Source organism: Homalodisca vitripennis, unplaced genomic scaffold (genome assembly GCF_021130785.1).
Source record: "Homalodisca vitripennis isolate AUS2020 unplaced genomic scaffold, UT_GWSS_2.1 ScUCBcl_7569;HRSCAF=15311, whole genome shotgun sequence".
Lineage (NCBI taxonomy): Eukaryota > Metazoa > Arthropoda > Insecta > Hemiptera > Cicadellidae > Homalodisca > Homalodisca vitripennis.
This window is the reverse complement of record NW_025783694.1, coordinates 6,872-28,168: the sequence shown is the minus strand read 5'-3', so window position 1 is coordinate 28,168 and position 21,297 is coordinate 6,872. Positions and strand designations below refer to the sequence as shown.

The window sequence follows — 21,297 nt, the reverse complement described above, 5'->3', positions numbered from 1 at the left end:
AAGACAGAAATATGTAGATACATGTTATAGAATGAAATATTAAGTACTCATTTTGAATATTTTTTAACCCCAGAAGATTTTTCCTATGTTTAGATTTGCTAAAATCTTTAACATTAAGGGGCTACACTCACTCTAACAATGATCATCCGTGGTAAACTCTTGAGGATTGAGAAATGCACTTTGAGTTTACACAAATTACTGCAACCTCGCTAAATACCTACTATTGGAATAATTTCCTGCTCTAGAATAAATGTCATCAGTTATTGATTGTCAACAGCTACTCGGTATAATCTTAACACACCCACATCGTGATAAAATAACAGCTCCAGAATAAATATCAACAGTTATTGATTGTCAACAGCTACTCTGTATACTCTTTTAACATCGTGACAAAATAACAAACTACATATTGGCGTTTAGCTTATCAATTCTCCCTCATTTAGTTGTTACACCAGACTAGGACCATGATGAAAGAGAAAGTACAGTACAATCTCGCTAATCCGGCAGTATATCGGGATTGGTAGTGTCGGATTACCGAAATTGCCAGATTAATGGATGTATGGGTAAAAACGTACGAAAAACATAAAAATGTACATTGAAATTTATTAGAAACCAGTTAACGGTCAACGGAACGAAGCTGTATACAGTAGTACTGTAGCCAGAGCGCAAGTAGACAAGCAACTGACGAGTGACTAGTGGCGGGGCGGTGAGTCATCCGTGCTTGCAGTGACATGGACCAAAGGGCATTGACCCGACCCGTCATCGCTCGCACAGTGCCGGATTACTGGACGTGCCGTATTAGCGCACGGCCGGATTATAGAGACTGCACTGTATGTGATGAGATAATTCTTTAAATGCTATTTTAAATAAGAAATGAACGAGCTGACTCAAATTTAGTTGTTCCATAAAAATTTAAGTGGCTATATGTATTACTGTCTCAGTAATATTTATCCCAGAAATTGAAATAAATAAAAGATTCTTTACTCAGCTTAGCGTAAGATCGTTAATGTGTGACTATTTTCTTTAGAATTTGTTCGGTAAATTTTAACACTGTATATGTTTTATTAGAACCTTCAGTAGCAATAAATATATTTATTGATGGGTATACTGGAGCAGATACCAAGGCTGATCATCAGGTGTTTTACATTTAGTAGAGTAACATTTTTTCAGAGCTGTGATATTTCTAGTTTTCAGAGAATATAATATTGATATTATGGAATGTTTATTACATTTTATTAGTGTAAAACAGAATAATCTATTAGTATTTGATGACAATTTTTTCACCTAAATCTTTCTTTTTGGAAAAAATTAATGGCAAGTTTATGTGCAGAGGTCTGATTGGGCCGAGGTCAGGAGGAGGTGCAGGCCGGCCGGAGCAGAAGGTGCGGCCACTATCGGTGAAGCCCCCGGTAGGGACAGTGCAGCCAACCGCTAGGCCCAAGCCCAAGGACACTGAGACTCCTGGTCCCAGCAACACCTGTTCTCCACAAGCAACTCGGCTTGCCAAGAGGTCAGTTACTACAACTGGTCTAATCTAATTTAATTAAATATTAATGTTTTATGTAAAAGACAGAAAAATTATATTTTGTGTTCAAAGCGTAGGATATATTGTTCAACTTGAAAAATAACAGTGTTTTATTTACATGTAATAGTATTGCAATCTGGGAAGGGGTTAAGATTATTCTAAAATATGTATTTATTCCTAGCATAATTAAATCTAATGGAAGATTCATGAGCTTTGTTCATATTACTTTGTTGAGAATTTTATCGACCATTTTAAAAATGCTCAGATATTTTTCGTATAACAAATTACACCAGTAATAATAATTGCTAGAGAATATTGTGAGCTTTGTGTCAACAATTAACAAGCTCTTGTGAGACTGGTCTGCAAATCATCAAATCAGACCTCAGGGAAATGACTTTATCCACCAACATTTCTTGTTTGTTGGGATATTCCTTGACTTTTATTTTTCCGTGACTAATAACAAAATAATTGTATTGTTCTTGTAGTTGTAAGATTTAATTACTATGTTTGGATATTATATAAAAATTAACTAATAGTATAAAAGGGTGGCCACCTGACCGGGAATAAGCTGTGAGTCTTCCTGTAGAACCAGGAAAATCTCAAAAACAAATTTTATGTTTCTAAAAATTTATGATTTTAAGAAATAATTTATCACGTTTCCTTGAATCAGGACCTGAGTAATCTTAAGACCTTGTGTTTTATGCTATCTGATCCATGAAACTGTAAATGAAGATCGACATTGTTCGCAAGCCTTATCTGACACTGGTTGCCTCCACTAGTTTTAGTGGAATTCATCTTGTTTAGTTCTACCCCTGTGTCGTGGCAAGTCCAACACGTAACTACCCATTGGCCAGTTGGCTATACAAAGGCAGTGGGCCTTGGCCACTATACGGGCGGTATGCTGTAAACGGTTTTCTATTTGAGTTTTAGTCACCGAATGGTTCCTCGAACAAAGTTGTCCAATTCTTATTCTTCAAGCATTTTGAAAAGTTGTGTGTTATATAGATTGTACAGGCTTTAAATGTACATTGTTCATCCTATAAACAGGCTTAGAGTTTGGTTCAGTAAATATTATCATTATCATTTGATGATTTTATAAGAGATGCAACCCAGTTTTTTAAATACACCAGAATGTCAGTTGGATTTTTACTGATAAGATACCTTTCTGGAAAAGAAAGTAGTGGGTGTGAGACAGGTAAAGCAGAGAAGGAGGTGTTTGGGTTCAACATGATGCATAGCAATGAGCTGAGGTCTTAGCGGCAGGAAAAATATTTAATGCCTGGAATTGGCAGTGGATCAGTTGCACCGTGTGGTACTGCCACACTGCTCATGTATGTCGTGGTTAGTGTCGAGTGTTCTCCGTAGGTACGTTTAAGTTGCTGCTCCAGCACTCACCGCCCACCACTTACCACTTGTATCACAGTGAGGCCTCAGTTGGTCTATCAACGATAGCTCCTTACACACAGGTTCCAGTTGGATGTCAAATTACATAGGTTAAAACAAAGAAAGTTATGTTATCTTTTTATATCACGGTCACATCCAAACCTCAACTGAACTAGCCGCATTTACACTGGCAAAATGTTGCACAAGTTTTGTGTCTAGCAATAATAATTGCTAGTCTAATCGAGCGCAAGTGGTCTTGCGACCGCTGTCACAACCAGTGTTGGGCGCTTGTTTTCAGGAACTGGAGAGCATTATCGGCCATTAAAATTTCAATTGTAAACATTGTCGAGACATCACTGTTGCGTGTGAACAGACTTTGTGTTGACTTCCGCAACAACCAGCGATAAACCCACGGCAGGTACTTGCGACAGTTTTCACAAGTTAAATTGCTTATCTTGTTCACATTGTGCGACAGTGGTTGAACAAATTGTCTTGCAACTTTACTTTCCAGTCTAAATGCAGCTTAATATTGTCTGCAACCATCCAGTTGAATCTAACTTGCACGACAGTTTTTGTCGTCAACCCGAGGCATTTGCTGGGCAACAGCTGGTAGAAATCCTATTAGTTCTCTCTGATCAACTATTTATCTGAACAAATTGCCCGCACATGGGACTGTTGGTCAGACAGTATTCGAACTAAATAGTCCACTGTATATGAGGAGCCTTATGTCATGTTGTTTCATAGTCCATGACTATAATCTAACGAGCACATTGAGATTTCAACCACAGCCTTTCTTGTATTTATTTACTTTGTAGTTGTGTTGTCATTATTGGCTGATCTTGAAGACATTAATTGTGCCCGTATTCAGGGAGTAACTATGGAAGGTTTTGTTCTGTACTCGTGTCTACTTATTCTACAGATCACGAATTAATTGCACTTCGGTAATTTCTTTAGCAGATAACTTTCTGATGCATTTTTCATATATTGGCCGACAGTGGGATACATTCGGAACTACAACACTTTCGCAGAACTGTAACTAGAGCTGCCACCAACGATTATAATCTGGAAAAAGTAAATTATACATGAATTTAGGCTCCGAGAAAACATGTGTGAATTTTTGTACATAAAGTTCGTGGAATTTTTACTAGGAAAGGATCAACTCTGATACTTGATACCGCAGCTCTTTTCACTCGATTTCGATATGAACAGAAGTGCTTAGGTTAAACTTGAAAAATTACTTATTTCTAGATTCTAGAATATTAAAACTAGTGATGTGTTGCTGATTTCCAAATCCAAATAAGTTTATTCGCAGATGACAACTGATCAGTAGTACGCAAATTACCGGTTGCTAACAGATTTTTTGCTTTCTGTATGATAACATGTTGATAGATAACCAAATTAACAAATTACTGTAATTTAATTTAATAGTAAGTTAATTATTTATAAAACTTACTATTTTCTGTTTTTATTTTGGCGCATTGGCGTGAGTCTGCCGCATCTATTTGTGAATAACTGATCAACAGTACGCAAATTACTGATTTCTTAAATATGTTTTTGTACTTTTTTGTGTGTAAAAACTATTTAGAAACGTACAGTAGCAAAATAATGTGATAAGTACATATTTTATATTTCTCTATTTGCCAATGTGTGTGCTGGTCTATATGCGGATGTTAGGTGCTAGGCAGTAAATAGACAATCGCTAGTGACGAAACTTGCTAAACCACCGCAGCTTCATGGCATTTTCTGCAAATACAGCTAGTGACAATAAACTTTCACTATTGTACTCAGTTTAATGGTTAAATTCAGTATTCCTGTTGTTTATTTGTTTTAAAAAAGGACTAGAGAGTTGGAAATTTTCGACCGAGAAAAACCAGGAATTTGAAGATTTTGAATGGCCACTCTGTATAAACTAAAGTCAATAACATATAACAGTTTACATTCTTGAAGCTCTTTTCTTATTGGAAATTATATATTAATTTAAACAAACTCTCCAATAATATAAGTTTTTGAAAAATTCACTGTTACTTTATTTGATCTAACTAAATATCAACTTTATTTTTTATATATACATATAACATACTGTGCTGTCATAGAATATTATCTCTTTGTATTTTTAATGACATATGTTTTTATTTAGTACAAAATTGTTTATGTTATTATTGTTATTATTACTTGTATTCAGTTGTGTGGGTCCGAAGATGTTCTCATTGAGTACCAAAAGGCCTCACAAAAATAAAACTTGTATTATTGGAGAGTTTGTTTAAATTAATATATAACAGTTTGTTTCTTGTTTTGATTTTTACTATAGATATGCAATTAGTTAAGTTATTTGTCATCCTATTTGGAGAAAAGATTTGACATATTTGTTATACAGAACTAAGAACAAAGTAGCTGTTCCTTCCACAAGTACATCAGACAGTGTAGCGAAGGTAACACCTGCCAAACTGGTGGAAGCTCCCACTTTCTACCCCACAGAGAAAGAATTTGAAGATCCACTGGAGTACATTGACAGCATCACTCATGAGGCAGAGAAATATGGCCTGTGTCGTGTCGTACCTCCCTCCAATTTTAAGGTAAAGCATTGGGTTTTAACATTTATTTACTTGCAAAATTGTCTATTTTAAATACTGATGTTCTTGCGATGAAAATGGTTTGAAAACTTTTTTGAAGTGTATTTTGAATGTGTATTTGTTTAATGTGTATCATTAATCCCTTGTAGACAAACTTTTGATGTATCGCACATAGTAAGTAAGTAACCGAAGTTATGAAATGTCACGGTTTCGTAAATAACATTTAACCTGAAGTTTATATATTTCACACTTGTCTTTGTGATTCACTAAAAATTTACGCTCAGATTTCACCGGAAGTTTGTATTTTCTGTATAAATGTTTCTTACACCATTCTGTATCTGTTGTGTCTGATTTGTGCAGATATCTGCTCAGCAGTAAACAATGAGACATTAACTTAATTTTTGTTTACATTAATTTTTTTAACTCTTGTAGGAGCATGGCCGATTAGGCTTAATTAGGATTTAACAATTATTATTATAAATAACATGTCATAAATAATGTTGTGTCAAGATTTTTAGTTTTTCGTGTTAGATAAGCTTTTATCAAAAATAACAGTGCTCAATTAGCTAATTTTAAAAAAGCTGTGACGTACCATGGCCACATATTATAATGTAATAATCTGTTTTAAGTTTTAGGGATGAACCACAGTGCAAAAGTTACAAAGAAATAAATAACAAAAAGTACAAAACAACATTATGGCAAAATATTTGTAGTTTTTCAAATTATAAAACATTTTTTCAAACATTCATCATAAATGTATAAAGGAAGTGGGTGTTTTTCCCTTTTTTACTATGCCATGTTCATAGTATTAGTTTAAAAAAAAAATTTTAAAAAATTGTTTGGAATTAAAATCAATGTAGGTTTTCCATAGTTTATAATAATTTTTTATAACTGTCTACTGATAACCTAAGGTAAGCAATGGTGTTATTTTGCAGCCCGAATGTAAAGTGAGTGATGACATGAGATTCACAGCCTACAACCAGTACATCCACAAGATGCTGCACCGCTGGGGACCCAACGTCAAGGAAATGTTGGCTATAAAGAAGTACTTGGCAACTCAGAGCATAAATCTCAATCAGCCGCCTTGGGTTAGTCTTAGACAGAAAATTTCATTCCCATGAATTTCTTAAGAGTTGAAAATCTTGCTGTGTTTGTGATGACATTATGACCAAACTCTTGACCATAAACTTTTCTTGTAACATACTCTTGTTTTAGTTCTTCGGTTTGGAGGGTGATTTAACCCGGGATCACTCGCGCTGTTAGGTTGATACCTAACATTGGTAAATGGAGTACAATATTACTAGTCAAAGTTACTATATTTTTTCTCGTCTTTTTGTCTATTCCCTAGTTGAAGTGTCTGTGAGCATGTTTTCGCGCAAAAAAGAGTAAGTTCCGTGTGGTGGGGGTAACTGGTGGGGAGGGGGAGTGTAGCCATATGCGCGCTGTTAGTGCCATACCTAACCCGCCGCGAGTAACGATGTTGTCTCATTTGTTAGGTGCTACCTAACGACGCGAGTAACCGCGTTAGTGTTTTGTTTGTGTTCAACTTTAGTTTTTTTGTTGATTTAATTTAATATTGTGGTGTAGTTAATCTGTTTGCTTGAACTAAGTGACATTTATAAACAGATACTTAAAAATGAACAATGAACACATTTTGGGTTGGTTAGAAGAAGAGGAGAATTTGTTGCACGATGACGTGTCAGATTTGGATGGAACAACTGAAAATTGATGATCAAGACACCAACTCAGAGCAGTCAGACTTCGAGAATGAACCTAATGAAGTTACTGAAAGTGCTGGTCCATGTGAAACCCAGTGTTACGACACCAACTGTAAGTAGGCCTAATCTATCATTAGTCTCTAACTTACAACCGTACTATGTAGGAAGAGACCAAATCACGGGATGGAATGTACATGAACCTCCCAGTTCAAGAACACCTAGGCAAAATATAATTACAACACTACCTGGAGTAAAGGCTATGGCACGTCATTCTAAACACAATTTATGACACGTGGAAATTGTTTTTTCCCGACACGTTAATTGATGAAATAGTACGTTGTACAAATGAACAGCTGTTAGTTATGAGCCAAAAGTACACAAGAGGAGAAAAGACTGCCCTCAAACAGATTTTTTGCGAATTACACGCATTTTTTGGTATTTTGTATTTGGCTGGTGTCAAGAAAGGTAACTAACCATTTGAATATTGATGAGCTTTGGGCAAATGATGGCCACTGCTCCTGATTTCTTTGTGGCTACGATGTCTAAAAAGCGTTTCCAAACACTCATTCAGGCCATAAGATTTGATAAGAAGAGCACAAGACCTGCCCGATCAACTAAGGATAACTTAGCACCAATACGGGACGTGTTTTGAGGCATTTGTAAAAAAATGTCAAGACAACCTACAATCTAGGTGCATTAACAACTCTAGACGAAATGTTGGAGGCGTTTAGGGGCAAGTGCCAATTCAGGCAATATATTGCCAACAAACCCGCGAAATACGGGATAAAGATTTACGCACTGGTTGATGCAAGGACTTTTTTTACAAACAACCTCGAGATTTATCCTGGAAAACAGCCTCCAGGAGAGTTTGATTTAGGCAATGATGTAGTGAGTGTTTGTAAAAACGTATGATAAAACCCATTGACATACTCCGGAAGAAATGTTACAATGGATAATTATTTCATGGACATACCATTGGCTAATGACCTCTATGCAAATCACAGGCTTACTGTAGTAGGAATGTTCGTAAAAATAAGCGCCAATTGCCTTTAGAACTCACGACCAATTTTACGTGAACGTCCAGTAAAGAGTACTATATTTGCCTTCTCCAAAAGCCCAAACAACTGTATGCTAGCCTCATACATTCCAAAGAGAAATAAAAATGTTTTAGTCGGATCAACCATGCACAAACAAGGAGTGATTGACGAAGAAAGTGGTGATAATTTGAAACCAGATAACTAAATCACATTTTACAACCTCACAAAAGGAGGTGTAGATGTGGTTGACAGAATGAAAAACAGAATATTGTGTTTCAAGGATTAGTAACAGATGGCCGTTCACTGTATTTTGTTCTTTGTTGAATATTGGAGCCATTAAACAGCCAGATAATTCTGAAGAGTAACACAAACATTCTAATGCCCAGACGGAAGTATTTAACCGAGTTGGGCTAGAGCACTTGCAATCCCCCACATTACAAGACGGTCATCACTGACGAACTTATCAATTTCACTTCGCCAAAAGATCAAGAGCATTGTGGGGAACACTGCAACACCAGCACCAACCTCCAGAAGACGGACAAAAAAACCCGATGTGTATACTGTCCTATTAGAAAAAACAGGTATACCACAGGCCAGATGTAGTGGTTGTAAACCACGCAGTATGCAAAGAGCATATTTCTTCTACAGTGCTGACATGCTTCCCAGTGCGCAGCTGCAGAAAACCCTCAAGATGCAGAGTAAAATGATCAAGAACACCTTTGTGATAATCAGAGACTGTACATGTTTATGTAAATGTACATTTTAAGAATATTACAATGTTTTTTTTTTTATTTTTGGCACTCAAGGGCATTTTTTCAAAACTGCTCATATAATCAATATGTATATTTTTTTATAACAAACCATTTAAAATGTTTCATAATAATGTATAAAGTACTGTTTAAGATGCAATTATGTACAATAAAAACAAAAAAAATTAATGGAAAATGAGTTTTTATTCAATATTTCCAAATGTTAGATTCAACCTAACACGCGAGTAACGGTGTTAGTCTAAAACACGCGAGTGATCCCGGGTTAAGAGGTGCTTAGATTTTGATGTTTTGTATGAAATCTTTCATTCCTGTTACTATGGGATTCAGAAATATGTCTCCATTATTGTACTTGCTTAAAGATTCAAGGGCTGTTTACGTGTGGTAAACTTCGCCTAACACTTAGGTACTCACTCAGCAAAGTTTTTTTTATAAATAGAAATTTAATTAATTATTTCCACCATACATTCCAAGTTTTTTGTATGGCTACATGTATTTAGACATTAGAACATCATTCTCAGGCTTTCGTCAATAAAAACCAAACACATGAACACAGAAAAATAAGATAAAATAAATACATTTAAAATGGATAGAACTATCATAATGTAACGGTAAAAAGAATCGCACAAGGTTAACATTCATGACGGAGGCCTGTAGTCGTCTGGACGAAATAAGTCCCGTGCGCTATCACTAATAAACAGCTGATTGTGGGTTATCTACTTTTTTACTACGTTGGTCACTATTAAATGTAGAAGAGATCTTAAAATATATGTGAAAAAGTTCGCGTATGGTGTTGGAAGTGCTAGTTTAACTCAATTTTTCATAACTTTTACCTTTAACTCCTCTGTGACAAATGGTAGTCTCCCACACCATTGATCCTTCACACTAGTTTTTTCTTAACTAAACATATATATTTTAATTTTTTACTGAAGATTTGTTAATTGAATTGTCTTTATAAACCTGCGTTTAATGTGTTCAGAAAACTAATATTAATTTAAACTTAACACTTTTCAATTTTCAATTATTGTTGACAAGACAAAAATAATACTTTTAGGTATGAAGGTTTTCCGGTTTAAATCATGTTGAAAATTTTCAAAACAAATTATGAAAATTAAATGTGTGAATGTGTGATATTTAAATCCAAATCAAAATTAAAAATTAAAAAAACTAGTTTATCTTTCTTAAACCCAAGCACTACTAACAAAATAGAGAGGATATAAAGAAGATTTAATATAAAAACTATTCAAACCAGCTAAAAAAAAAAAAAAAAAAAACAGTTAATACCTTTTTGAGACCAATAAAGCATAGAATTCCACTGTGTAAGTCTAGAGTTTATTAAATTTCATGTGGTTGTGGCTTAGTTTTTGCATTGGAAAATCAAAACATTCAAAATCTACACAAGTTTATTAACGCACTAGCCACACAATATAACAGTAATAAATCATACACAGTGGAATTCTGTGTTTTATTGGTCTCATAGACATATTACATTTTTGAGCTGGTTTGAATATAAATTATATTGCCTCCTTAATATTCTCTCTTAATATTAGTCAGTCATTCCTTGGGTTAAGAAATACAAGCCAGTTTTGGACATTCTTAATTTAGATTTTGATCTAAATGTCGCAGTATGAAAAAATCAGTTTTAGCAGATCATAATTATAAATTTCTACTATTATTCAAGAATAATAAGATAAAAATTAAAATAATAAAGATGGAAATAAACTTCAACTAAGAAGAGAGCATCAAAAGTACTAAAAATCTGACATTTTGTGATACAGAAGCCATATAGATCAATGACTGGTCCGATAAATACGTGATTGGTTAAAGTTTGGTCGTCTTCATTTACCTGTGGAAGTGTATTACTGATCCTGTCAGTTTTAGTATAACATTTGTGGACTAGTCAGATATATCCTTGATTGGTTTAGTTTTGGGCCTTCTTCGCTAACCTGCGGAAGAGAATAACTTTATTTGGGCTAACATTTGTGGAGTGGTTCGATATATCTATAATTGGTTAAGCATGGCCCTCTTCACTCACCTGTGGAAGTGAGGAGTTATACTGATCTTGTCATATTTGGTCTAACTTGTCAACTGGTCTCAGATATATCCATCATTGGTTAAGCTTGGCCCTCTTCACTTACCTGCAGAAATGAATAGTTATAGTGGTCCTGCCATATTTGGGTTAACATTTATCGACTGAAACAAATTATAATGGCTCTCCATTGCTAGGCCAATATATTTCAAAATTTGAATTGACGTAGCATATTATCATGTGGTTTAAACTGGAAAAAAACCGGTATAATAGTCGTTAAACCAACCAACCTAAGAATTAAGAGTGATTGTAGTTAAATAAATTATATAAAACACCATTTTCACTCAATTTAGTATTTGTCTAATAGTCTGTTAGATAAAAGGATGGTAAAATCTTGATAACTTTTAAAAATCTAGCATTGGCATTTCCCAGTGGAGGTTGTGCATGAGTTACGCAGGGTTAGTATTTATTGAGTTCTTTATTTCCAAATGCATAGTCTAAAATATCTTACATTTTCCTATAAAAACACTTAAAATTCATAATTGATGTTTAATGATATCTTGAAATGGTATTGTTTTGAAACAACAATCAAGTAGTTGTAAAAGATCTGAAAATAAAGGAAATGGTAATTGCTGCTTTAGGTGTTGCTTATTGAGCATATTTTTTTATGAGCGGTAGTTTATTCTACACTTGCTTAGTCCCTAGATGATATCCTGAAGCTACATCAATGACTATTTGTGTAAAAAATGTACATTTTGTGTTATGTATGAACAGATTGGGGGGATGGAGGTAGACCTCCCCAGGCTCTACCAGACAGTGCAGCAATGTGGAGGTCTTAAGGAGGTGATAGAAAAGAAACGTTGGCACAGGGTTGCTGATACCATGAAGATACCAAAATCTGCCCAGGATAGAGTTACCAAACTGGACGACATTTACTGCAAATTCCTGCTGCCTTATGATACACTTTCTCATGGTGAGTCAAAGTTCGAAGTAGTTTACCTACATACTATTTTGAAGTATTTCACACAATATTCTTATATATATATATATATAATTTCAATAAACATTGAATCGCAAAAAGTACTTGCTCCGCCGGGAGCAATATAGAGTATATATATTCTATACTCTAGTGTTATAACACTGTCTGAATTACAGGGCTTGTTCAAATTGTAGGTATTGATTTGGCAAACCTGTTTTGTGTGTTTGTGTCTGTCAAACAAGGGATGATGAGGTAAGAGGAGGTCAATGAAAGCGGTTTCAACGGATATCTTAAATGTGGGATAATTTTCAATCAAAGGATAGGAATAATTGAACACCTGGTCAGAAATTATGGATGGGGTTGATTTAGTAAGCAGGTGAATGGAATAAAAACAAACGGTAGGCACACCATCGACTAGGTCTGCCAATTGACCTGTTTGGTAGTCAATACTGACCCATCTATACGTCTTTTCCAATATTATAACTAGGCTTGTAAAAGGACTACCGGTAAAACAGCAAAGATCTTAATAAACAAATAGACATGACTTGTTCTAGCAGCACCAGCTTGTTGGAAATCTCCACTGAATCAAAATGAAATGTCTTCTCAAATTGTTCTTCAAGGCACACTGGAGGAGTTTTAAACGAACAAGGGATAAGAATAAATGTTGTTAACTTTGGATAACCTTGGATACCCATCTCTGGCATGTTTCTATAGATGAGCCACTTTAAAAGCAACCTGTTAAGTGAACAGTATGGGGGTGGGGAATGAGAGAGAGAGATAGTGATGTGGAGAGGGGAAGAAGCACGGACTCACTTCCCCCTCCACATTACTTACCAACCACTTCTCAGTCGCCACTTTACCACTTGTACGGTATGTGTTACATAACAGTTGTTTTACAAACCAAGTAATAATAACAACAGCTGTTAACAATAAACATTTCTTAAATACTTAATTGTACTAACATATTAAATATATGCAATGGACAATTCTTAATGTAAATAGTAATATTTGTTATTTCATAACAATGGGAAATAACAAAATGTAGCATGATGCTCCAAAACACCAACGCATGGAAGCAAAGTACTCTGTCCTACTTGTGTCTTGTAGAGGAAATAAATCAACCAGTGAAAGAGGGGGGTGGTGGTATGCGTAGTCAAGCTCCTGCTCCTCCCTCCCCATATGCACAAGAAATCTTTGCACAGGTCACTTTCGGTTCATCTATAATATATATTTCTACTGTGCCCAGAGTTTGTCATCTTCTATCCTGTAGAAAAATATAGCTGTATTAAAATTTCACATTCTTTCAAAACTACCTGCCCTAATTACTTTCTTATGTAGCTATCATCATTATTGAGACACTAATCATATCAAACAACAACATTAAGAAACACTATCATAAAAAATCTGCTTGCACCAATTACTTGCATGTATGATATCATCGTTGTTTCCAGGGAAAGTAATTACCAAGAACCACTTCATGTGTACGATTAGTTTCTGGGCATGCCAATGGCCGAGCGGTCTAAGACGTTGGACTCTTGATCTGAGTTAGAGATGCACAGGTCCAAATCCTGTCTGACAGTAGCACTTTTAATCAGTGCCATTAGCCTTGTACTGTAATGACTCTCCCTTATTCGGTTTGATAAGATCCTCACACAGGCCAGTTGCCCATGAGGATAGGCAGAATAAGGTTTAAAATATGATCAGTATCTACTTCAAAAATAATATGCAGTCATAATCAGAGCTGTAAGTTCAACTGTTATTTAACTTCTCAGGCTTGAGTGGTGTTAGTGATGAGTAGCTGAAACATTACCTGTAGCAAGATAATTCCTGGGAATCTGTGAAAATATCAATACTAATGTTTGTTACCATTCCATCACTAATCACACAATAACAGTAAATTTAATTGAATCAATGATAAATAAATAGCAGCTGATTTCATTTTTATTGCGCTCATAATGTGCTGGCTGTTGATGGGAGTGTGTTGACTCGGAATACTTAAAATTGTGAAACCAAACAATAAATGCAACCCGTTGGTTTGTAATAATATCTGCAAAGAGTTATGGAATCCAGTGCGCCTTCTTGGAATGCCAAGTGTCATTATATCATGACAACAAAGTGAAACTTTATTTTCTCTACAAACATGCATTGTATATTTTTTGCAGTAGAACTCTCGTGTTTGTCTGATCTGACACTCGACTAATAATTATTTATCTTTGTTATGCCTAAAAATGAGTTGCAGGACAAGATACATTTTGTTACAATAAATGCAAGCAGTTCAAAATCTATAAAAATCCATCATTTTTCTTACCAAACTTAGAGCATAACTTTACTTTGTACTACTTCGTCAGTACTTATTTGATTTCTGCTGTTGTTTTAGAACTATTAAATATAATTCAAAATTAATAACACAGTACCTACTCAACTCCTTTTTATCAGCCTAAATAAAATATCAGGTTAACTAGGTACAGTCATATTTTAAACTATCATTGTATAATGATATACCCTAAAGACCATCCTTGTGTTTTAGCGGAAAGAACACAGCTGTTTGAGGAAGTGGAGAAGGATTGGATCGAACGAGAAAAAAGAGTAGCAAACTCCCAAGGTGAAGACGAAGATGAGGACAGTGATTCTGATTCTGATATTGATGAGTGTATAACGAAGGTAAAATAGAAAAATTAATACTTCCACAGTAAACTAAAATTTTAGTTATATAGAATGGTATTTTCAGATATATTATAGAGATTTGTCACTGTAGAAATAAGATATCTGCAAAACACAACAATTCAATATCTGCTTTCAGAATTAAATGATTAAGAGATAGATGGAAAATTTTCACAAATAAATTAAATTCATAATTTAAAATCTACTTCTAAATAAAATTATTAAGAAATAAAAGAGATAAGGTTGTTTTATTAAAGAATAAAATTATATCTTCCTCTTAAAATTCAGGAATAAAAGTGGGTGGGACATTTATTTCTGTCTTTTAATTTTTATGTATGTTCATTTGAAAAGGGAGATGATATTATAAATATGTACTAAAATATGTACTTTTCATTTAATGCTAATTAGAGCTAGTTAGTGATGTGTACTGAAAATATATATACAAGCTTTTTGTTTAACGAAACAAGTAAGGAACTAGTATTTTAGCCATTTAGCAATTTTCATTTTAGACTGTTCATTTACATAGGAATTGTAAGAGAAAGTGATTTGCTTTTATTTTCAAATTTCAAACATTACCCCTTTAATTATCAGGTGATTTGTCCACAGCCTGTTCCACAACAGCCAAGCCTCTCACCAGAGGCATGTCTTAACCCTTTGCATGCCAGCCCATTTTCCAAAAGTACTACCCAGAAACGCCAAGGGCATTTTCAGCAGTTTTGCAAGCTTTCACAAAATGTATCATAACTTTTTTATTTTTTAACAGATATTGATGATTTTTTTACCATTATTTTGCATTATGAAATGCCCTTGTTCTGTTGGTAAATTTTAGTTGCATAAATGTAATTTAAACTTATAAAAAAATTAAAAAATAAGAAAAAAAATTAAAATTTCCAAAAAACATTTTTTTAGCACAAATAAGTGGTTAAAAAAAATTGTATGCTGATTTCCTGTTATATCCTAGTAAACTATATCTAACCCTTAACCTAATTACAAAATTTCAAAAGCCTACCTTATATAGAAGTCCAGTTATGATTTTTTTCACTAAATGTGACACAGGCACAGTTTTTGTAATTTGCATGGCCGTTGTATGTAATGTTACTCAATATTCACAAATCAATTTTCACTGTTAAAAAATCACAAAACTATAACTAAAAGAGACTATGTACACTATCTACATTACAAGAATCTGAATCAATATTGGAGTCATCTGATAGTGAAATATTGTCGATAAAATCGTCACTTAGTTCATCATCCAATACGTGCACTCCCGTGTCATATAATGCACCTAACAGTGTATTTTCACTCACTGGTGACTGCTCTCTCTTTCTCTTATTCATTTTACTAAATATTCAGTACACATAAATAATAAAAATGCCCTAACAACAAAAGTAATGTGAGAAATACAAACGTAAACACCGCACAGCAACACGAACGTAACCTTACTCTCGACAAAACAATACAACAGATGCGAAGGTCAAATACGACCAAACAAACAGTCCATAGAGGAATAAACTACTTTGCAGTTACAAAGCAACTAATTGACTATCGATTAGTCAAAATTTCGCGGCAATCGGATGAACTATAAGAAAATTACAGGCGAAAACCGTGACGTACCTATATTACGGCCGTTGGCGATTTTCAGTTGAGTAGCCGACGGCCGTAATACCGGTACGTTGGCATGCAAAGGGTTAAAACTGCCAGCTCAGTTTTAGACATTTTGCAGTATTTTTACATATAAATTCATACAATCGTTTTTAACCCTTTGACTGCTGTAGATTGTGCAGCAGGCCATGCCAGTGCCCCTGAGTTTTTCTTAGCCAAACCTGCACACTGCGTGGTGACGGCCAAAGTGCCGCGATCGTTTTATTTAACTTTTTTTCTTTTGTTAATTATTTTCTAGTATATTTTAATTACACCCCTAAACAATCATTTAAGGGGTATTGGCCTATTTTTATCAGGATATAAAAAAGACAGTTTATTCCACAGTTGTTTTATTACATTGTTAGAATACAATCCTAGAAGTATTTTAGTTCATGATATTCTGAAAAACATGGAACACATAAAGCGACGTAGCAATCTCACACATGTAGCGGGATTCACGTCTCGTTTTCTCCCGCCTGTTCTGCAAACGAAACATCTCATTGGGTTTACCTTTTTTGGTCGGCAGGATAAAACTTGAAGTGTCGTTATGTAAATAAATCATCATCGACATCTGCATCGTCTTCGGAAAGGTCATCATATATTCCCACCCCAGAACTTGGTATGTCCAATATATGGTCATTTTCACTATCATTGTCAATATTGTAATCCATTGCCACCACAAAAATAATAATAACTATGCATAGTACAAATATTGTAATATTGTAAATATATGGAGGTTATATTTTGTAAATGGGACGAAAACAACGGTTCTAGTGACAAAGTGATTCCTGCTCCTTCCACTCAAGTTTTCCCACTTCCCCTCCCGACAACACCCCTCTCCTTCCTTCCTACCAACCCCCTCCCCCACACTACATAAGATCTCGCTTCGACACTCGGCTAATTAGAACACACATCAGACACCTGATTAGCGTGGCAAGATAGCTCACGTGACTTTGTCAGAGCACCAATAGCACGGTGCGAGAATACTCAATACTAGCGATGATGGCAAGTGCTCTGCTTGCTAGTACAGTGGTTAAAGGGTTAATAATCATATAAAACTAAAATTTTATATATTTTAGCCTTAAAAATGAATTTAAGTTTTTCATTTTGATGTGTAAATTTAATTTTGTTTAGTTTGACTTAAAAAAAAAAATACTTGGAATCCAGCTCAATATTTCTTCCACAATCATTAGATGATACATATTTCTGAACTGATAAAAATTAAACCATGGTGATAACAAATCATAAATAACATTTGTTTAGGCATTTTTTGGAATTATTGCAAGTAATTTCATTAATAAATACAAATAAGCAACTTACATAAACATAGTAAAGTATTTTTAAATATAATTAAGTTATAGGTATTTATAAACTAAAAAAAGTATTTAAATAATAATGTTTTCTATGATTATGCATATCTAACGATGGGACATCGATGTGCGTCATTGAATCATGTCACTCAGTAGGCTGGCAAAATTTCTCCTTGTCTGTGGGAGGATTTAAAAATGTCTTTTCTGTCTGTCGTCTGAAGACCTCTCAAGAATGAAATGAGCTATAGACTTGAAATTTTGCATGCAATCTCAGCAAAGCCTGTTATGGAACACGTGGTGTGGGGAACACCTGTCTCATGTTTAATAGTTTCAATTATTTATGTATTCTTTCTTCAGTTATGCCCCCTATTTTTTACCATAACATATAAGATATGTTGTACAATATGTGGTAGTAATGTAATTAATTATAAACGGCATAAGATATGTGTCTTTCGGTCATGTCCAGATAATTATCACAAGTATACTTATGTTTACTTTTGTTAACAAGATAACTGTAATTTTATGTTAAGTGTCAGCTAACTAAACTATTATTATGTATTTCAGGGTCGCAGCATGCCACTCAGTTCTTTCTATCGTATCGCACGCAACACCATGTCTATGTGGTTTCCAAAGACAGAGACACCATCAGCAGCCGATGTAGAATTGGAGTTTTGGAAACATGTAGCCTCACGCCAGCATCACGTATGTGTAAATGCTGGTTCTATAGACTCGGGTAGTGTCGGCTACGGCTTTCCGACTGGCAAGAACAGCTCCACCTCTCGTCACCCTTGGAACCTCAAGATGCTCACAAACAACCCTGGCTCTGTCCTCAGGTTTCTTGGACCCATCATGGGTAAGTGTGATTCTTCCAAAATTATTAACAATTTGTATCTGGACCCGAGTATAGCTCGGCCTGTGTTATTTTCTGGTTATGTTTATTGGTTGTTTAAGTCCATTTTGGGACCCCTTGGATCACATTTACTAAAGAAATATACATTATATATCAATTTGTTTTGTCTTACTACAAGCAAATTTTGCCACAACTGATCTTAATCATTATCAGTTTACTTGGTAGTGTTTTACATCCTATGTTTTTGTGAGAATTTATATTATTTTACTGAAACAGAGATTGTTATAAACATATTTTAAGTGTGAATGGCCAATGTCTGAGACTAATACGCTTACTAGCAATTTGTTTTATTTACATTTTTAGATAATATTGAGGTCTGTGTAATAATTTTTTAATGCCTTTAAAATGATATATACATTATGATATATGTATATATTTGCTTAAATACCACTTAATCTTTTTTAATATGATAAAAAGCCTCAGGGAACCTAATTGAGACAAATATTAAGGGTTTAAGGTAGAAGTGTTAATCTAGTAAGTTGTATCATGTGTTGTGCAGGTGTGACAGTTCCAACACTGCATGTGGGGATGCTGTTCTCAGCCTGTTGTTGGTACAGAGACCCCCACGGCCTGCCATGGATAGAGTACTTACATACCGGTGCCAGCAAGATATGGTCAGTAGTTACTCAAAAATCTCTTAAATATGTACTTGCAATATTATAAGCTCATGATTAGCATAATCCTATCAGATTGACTAAGACAGTCTACAAAAAAATGTGAAAAAGAGTCAGTTCTACCTCTAACCTGGAAATTGCATGTTATTCAACTCATTACTCATTGATATCTTGACCTGATAATTTATGACACAGTGCAACAATGAGGTTAGCTTATTATTAACAACAATCCACCTGTTTGATAATCTAAAATCTAGCGAAGTGTATACAAACAGGAATAGTATGTTCCCATTGAACACTCAGTTGAGTTTACAGCATTCCCCTACAGTATAGCATTAGCGTTATTTTCCTCAGCTGTATATGAACAATATTAATAACTGTAGTTATTTACAATCATTACATGCCATTAAAAGTGAAAAATTTAGAGTGATCAGGTTTAATTTAATTTTTATTAACGTTATTTATTATTGATTTATAAAATAATACGCATTTAAAACATGTAACATTTTATTGTTTTAAAATATATTTTTTATAGCTGAAATTCAGATTATCGTAGATTTTAAGTGGTTACAGTGGGCAGTGCAGCATGAGATCATTGAGCCTTCATGACAAAAACAAATGTGAACTTGCTAGGATATGTCCACACTCAATCTACAGTGGGTTAAAGAATAAATTGGGTATTGGGGGGATTCAAACTAGCTATTGCTAGACTTTGCCATCTACGATATAACAAGTCATATTTAAAATAATTTGATCAAACATATTTATATTTGTTGTAACAAGTATGCAGTGTCAGCAACGCATATAGTTTTGAGTGTAGAGGTGGGCAGATTGTATCTATAAAGCAATGGATCTTGCACAAAATCTGAATTCCATAACGCTTTCAGTAAAACCAGATCAGAAAATATATCTTAAGTGAATAAACTAAGGATATGGGTTATAACAAATGTTGACCTAATATTTAACATCTAATTCAAATAATATAATTAATATTTTATTTGAAATGACTTAACACTAATTAAATTAAATGATACTTTAAAAATTTGTACAGTTTATTCTTACATTGGTCAATGTTAGTGAAAACACCATAGTAAATGACTTACTAGTGTATTACATAACTTTGAATATTGAGGCTAAATGTATAAATGTGATGTAGAATCTTCATCCTTTTTATCTTTTTTGGTTGTAATAGACTGGTTTTCGAATACATGTGTTTTCTTTTGTACAAAGGTACGGTATCCCGGACTCATCGTCTGCACAGTTCAGATCAGCTGTGATGAGCCTGGTGCCCCGTTTGTGTCGAGACAAGACCCTGTGGTTAGCCTCTGACACTGCCATGGTGCCACCGCCACTCCTGGTCGAGCGAGGAGTGTCACTCAGTCGCATTGTCCAGGACCCCGGACAGTTTATCATTGTCTTCCCCAAGGCCTTCACGTCTAGCGTGTGCACAGGTTACCTGGTGTCAGAAAGTGTGTACTTCGCACAGCCCTCGTGGCTCGCCACTGCACAAAACCTGTTTAACGTAAGTCATATGTTGACACAAGATTACAGTAATATTTGCCAATGGCGCAGTGTAGTGGGTACGGCGGTTATCACAAGATAACCAGATCAAGCAACGCCGAGCGTGGCCGCTGCTTGGACAGGTGACCGCTGAGCGATCCTGTCCTTTTTTTTTTTTTTTTTTTTTTTTTTCCCCCTGGGGCGGCCTACTGCCATGCACTTAAGCCTCAAGGGCCTTTTGCGCACCCCGGAAACACCATGAGGACTTCCAGTGTACAACTTCAGCAGTTCAACAAACAGCCGAAAACAACCTATCAAGTCCTATCAAAACTCGCCACCCCTGTTCAAGCTACCAAAGATGGCATACCGCTCTCTTGCTATTGCTGGGCAATCAATGCAGGTGCTCAGCAGTCTCCTCCTGCTCATTACACCTTTCCACAGAGCGGATCCTCCTGAAGGATGCCAACTCTGTGTAGATGCTTCTTCAGGTGACCATGCCCCGTAATGAGACCAATGACCTTAGAAGACATTGATCTGTTTAATGAGAGAAGGTCCGAGGCCACCTTGGAGGAAGGTGACTGTAATACCATTCTACTCACTCTCAAACCCGGATGCAACCTCCACCTTCTACCATGCTCCGCGCGAATCCATTT

At 35.0% G+C, this 21,297-nt stretch overlaps 1 protein-coding gene across 1 annotated transcript; it reads left to right on the top strand.

The window, feature by feature from the left end:
* The first annotated feature begins 1,307 nt into the window (after nt 1-1,307).
* On the top strand, nt 1,308-20,782 carry LOC124374228 (protein Jumonji). The gene is made up of 8 exons (XM_046832482.1): nt 1,308-1,510; nt 5,283-5,481; nt 6,414-6,566; nt 11,804-12,002; nt 14,536-14,669; nt 18,185-18,473; nt 19,030-19,144; nt 20,375-20,782. Exons 1-8 carry the CDS (start codon nt 1,323-1,325, stop codon nt 20,745-20,747), a joined length of 1,650 nt encoding a protein of 549 aa, XP_046688438.1. The 5' UTR covers nt 1,308-1,322; the 3' UTR covers nt 20,748-20,782.
* The last annotated feature ends 515 nt before the right edge of the window (nt 20,783-21,297 follow it).

Bases quoted from the DNA above. Each gene is read 5' to 3' on its own strand.
- LOC124374228 (XM_046832482.1), top strand. From the start codon at position 1,323: ATGTGCAGAGGTCTGATTGGGCCGAGGTCAGGAGGAGGTGCAGGCCGG. The intron at 5,482-6,413 runs GTAAAGCATTGG...GTTATTTTGCAG, and splicing joins TACCTCCCTCCAATTTTAAG to CCCGAATGTAAAGTGAGTGA. The intron at 6,567-11,803 runs GTTAGTCTTAGA...ATGTATGAACAG, and splicing joins ATCTCAATCAGCCGCCTTGG to ATTGGGGGGATGGAGGTAGA.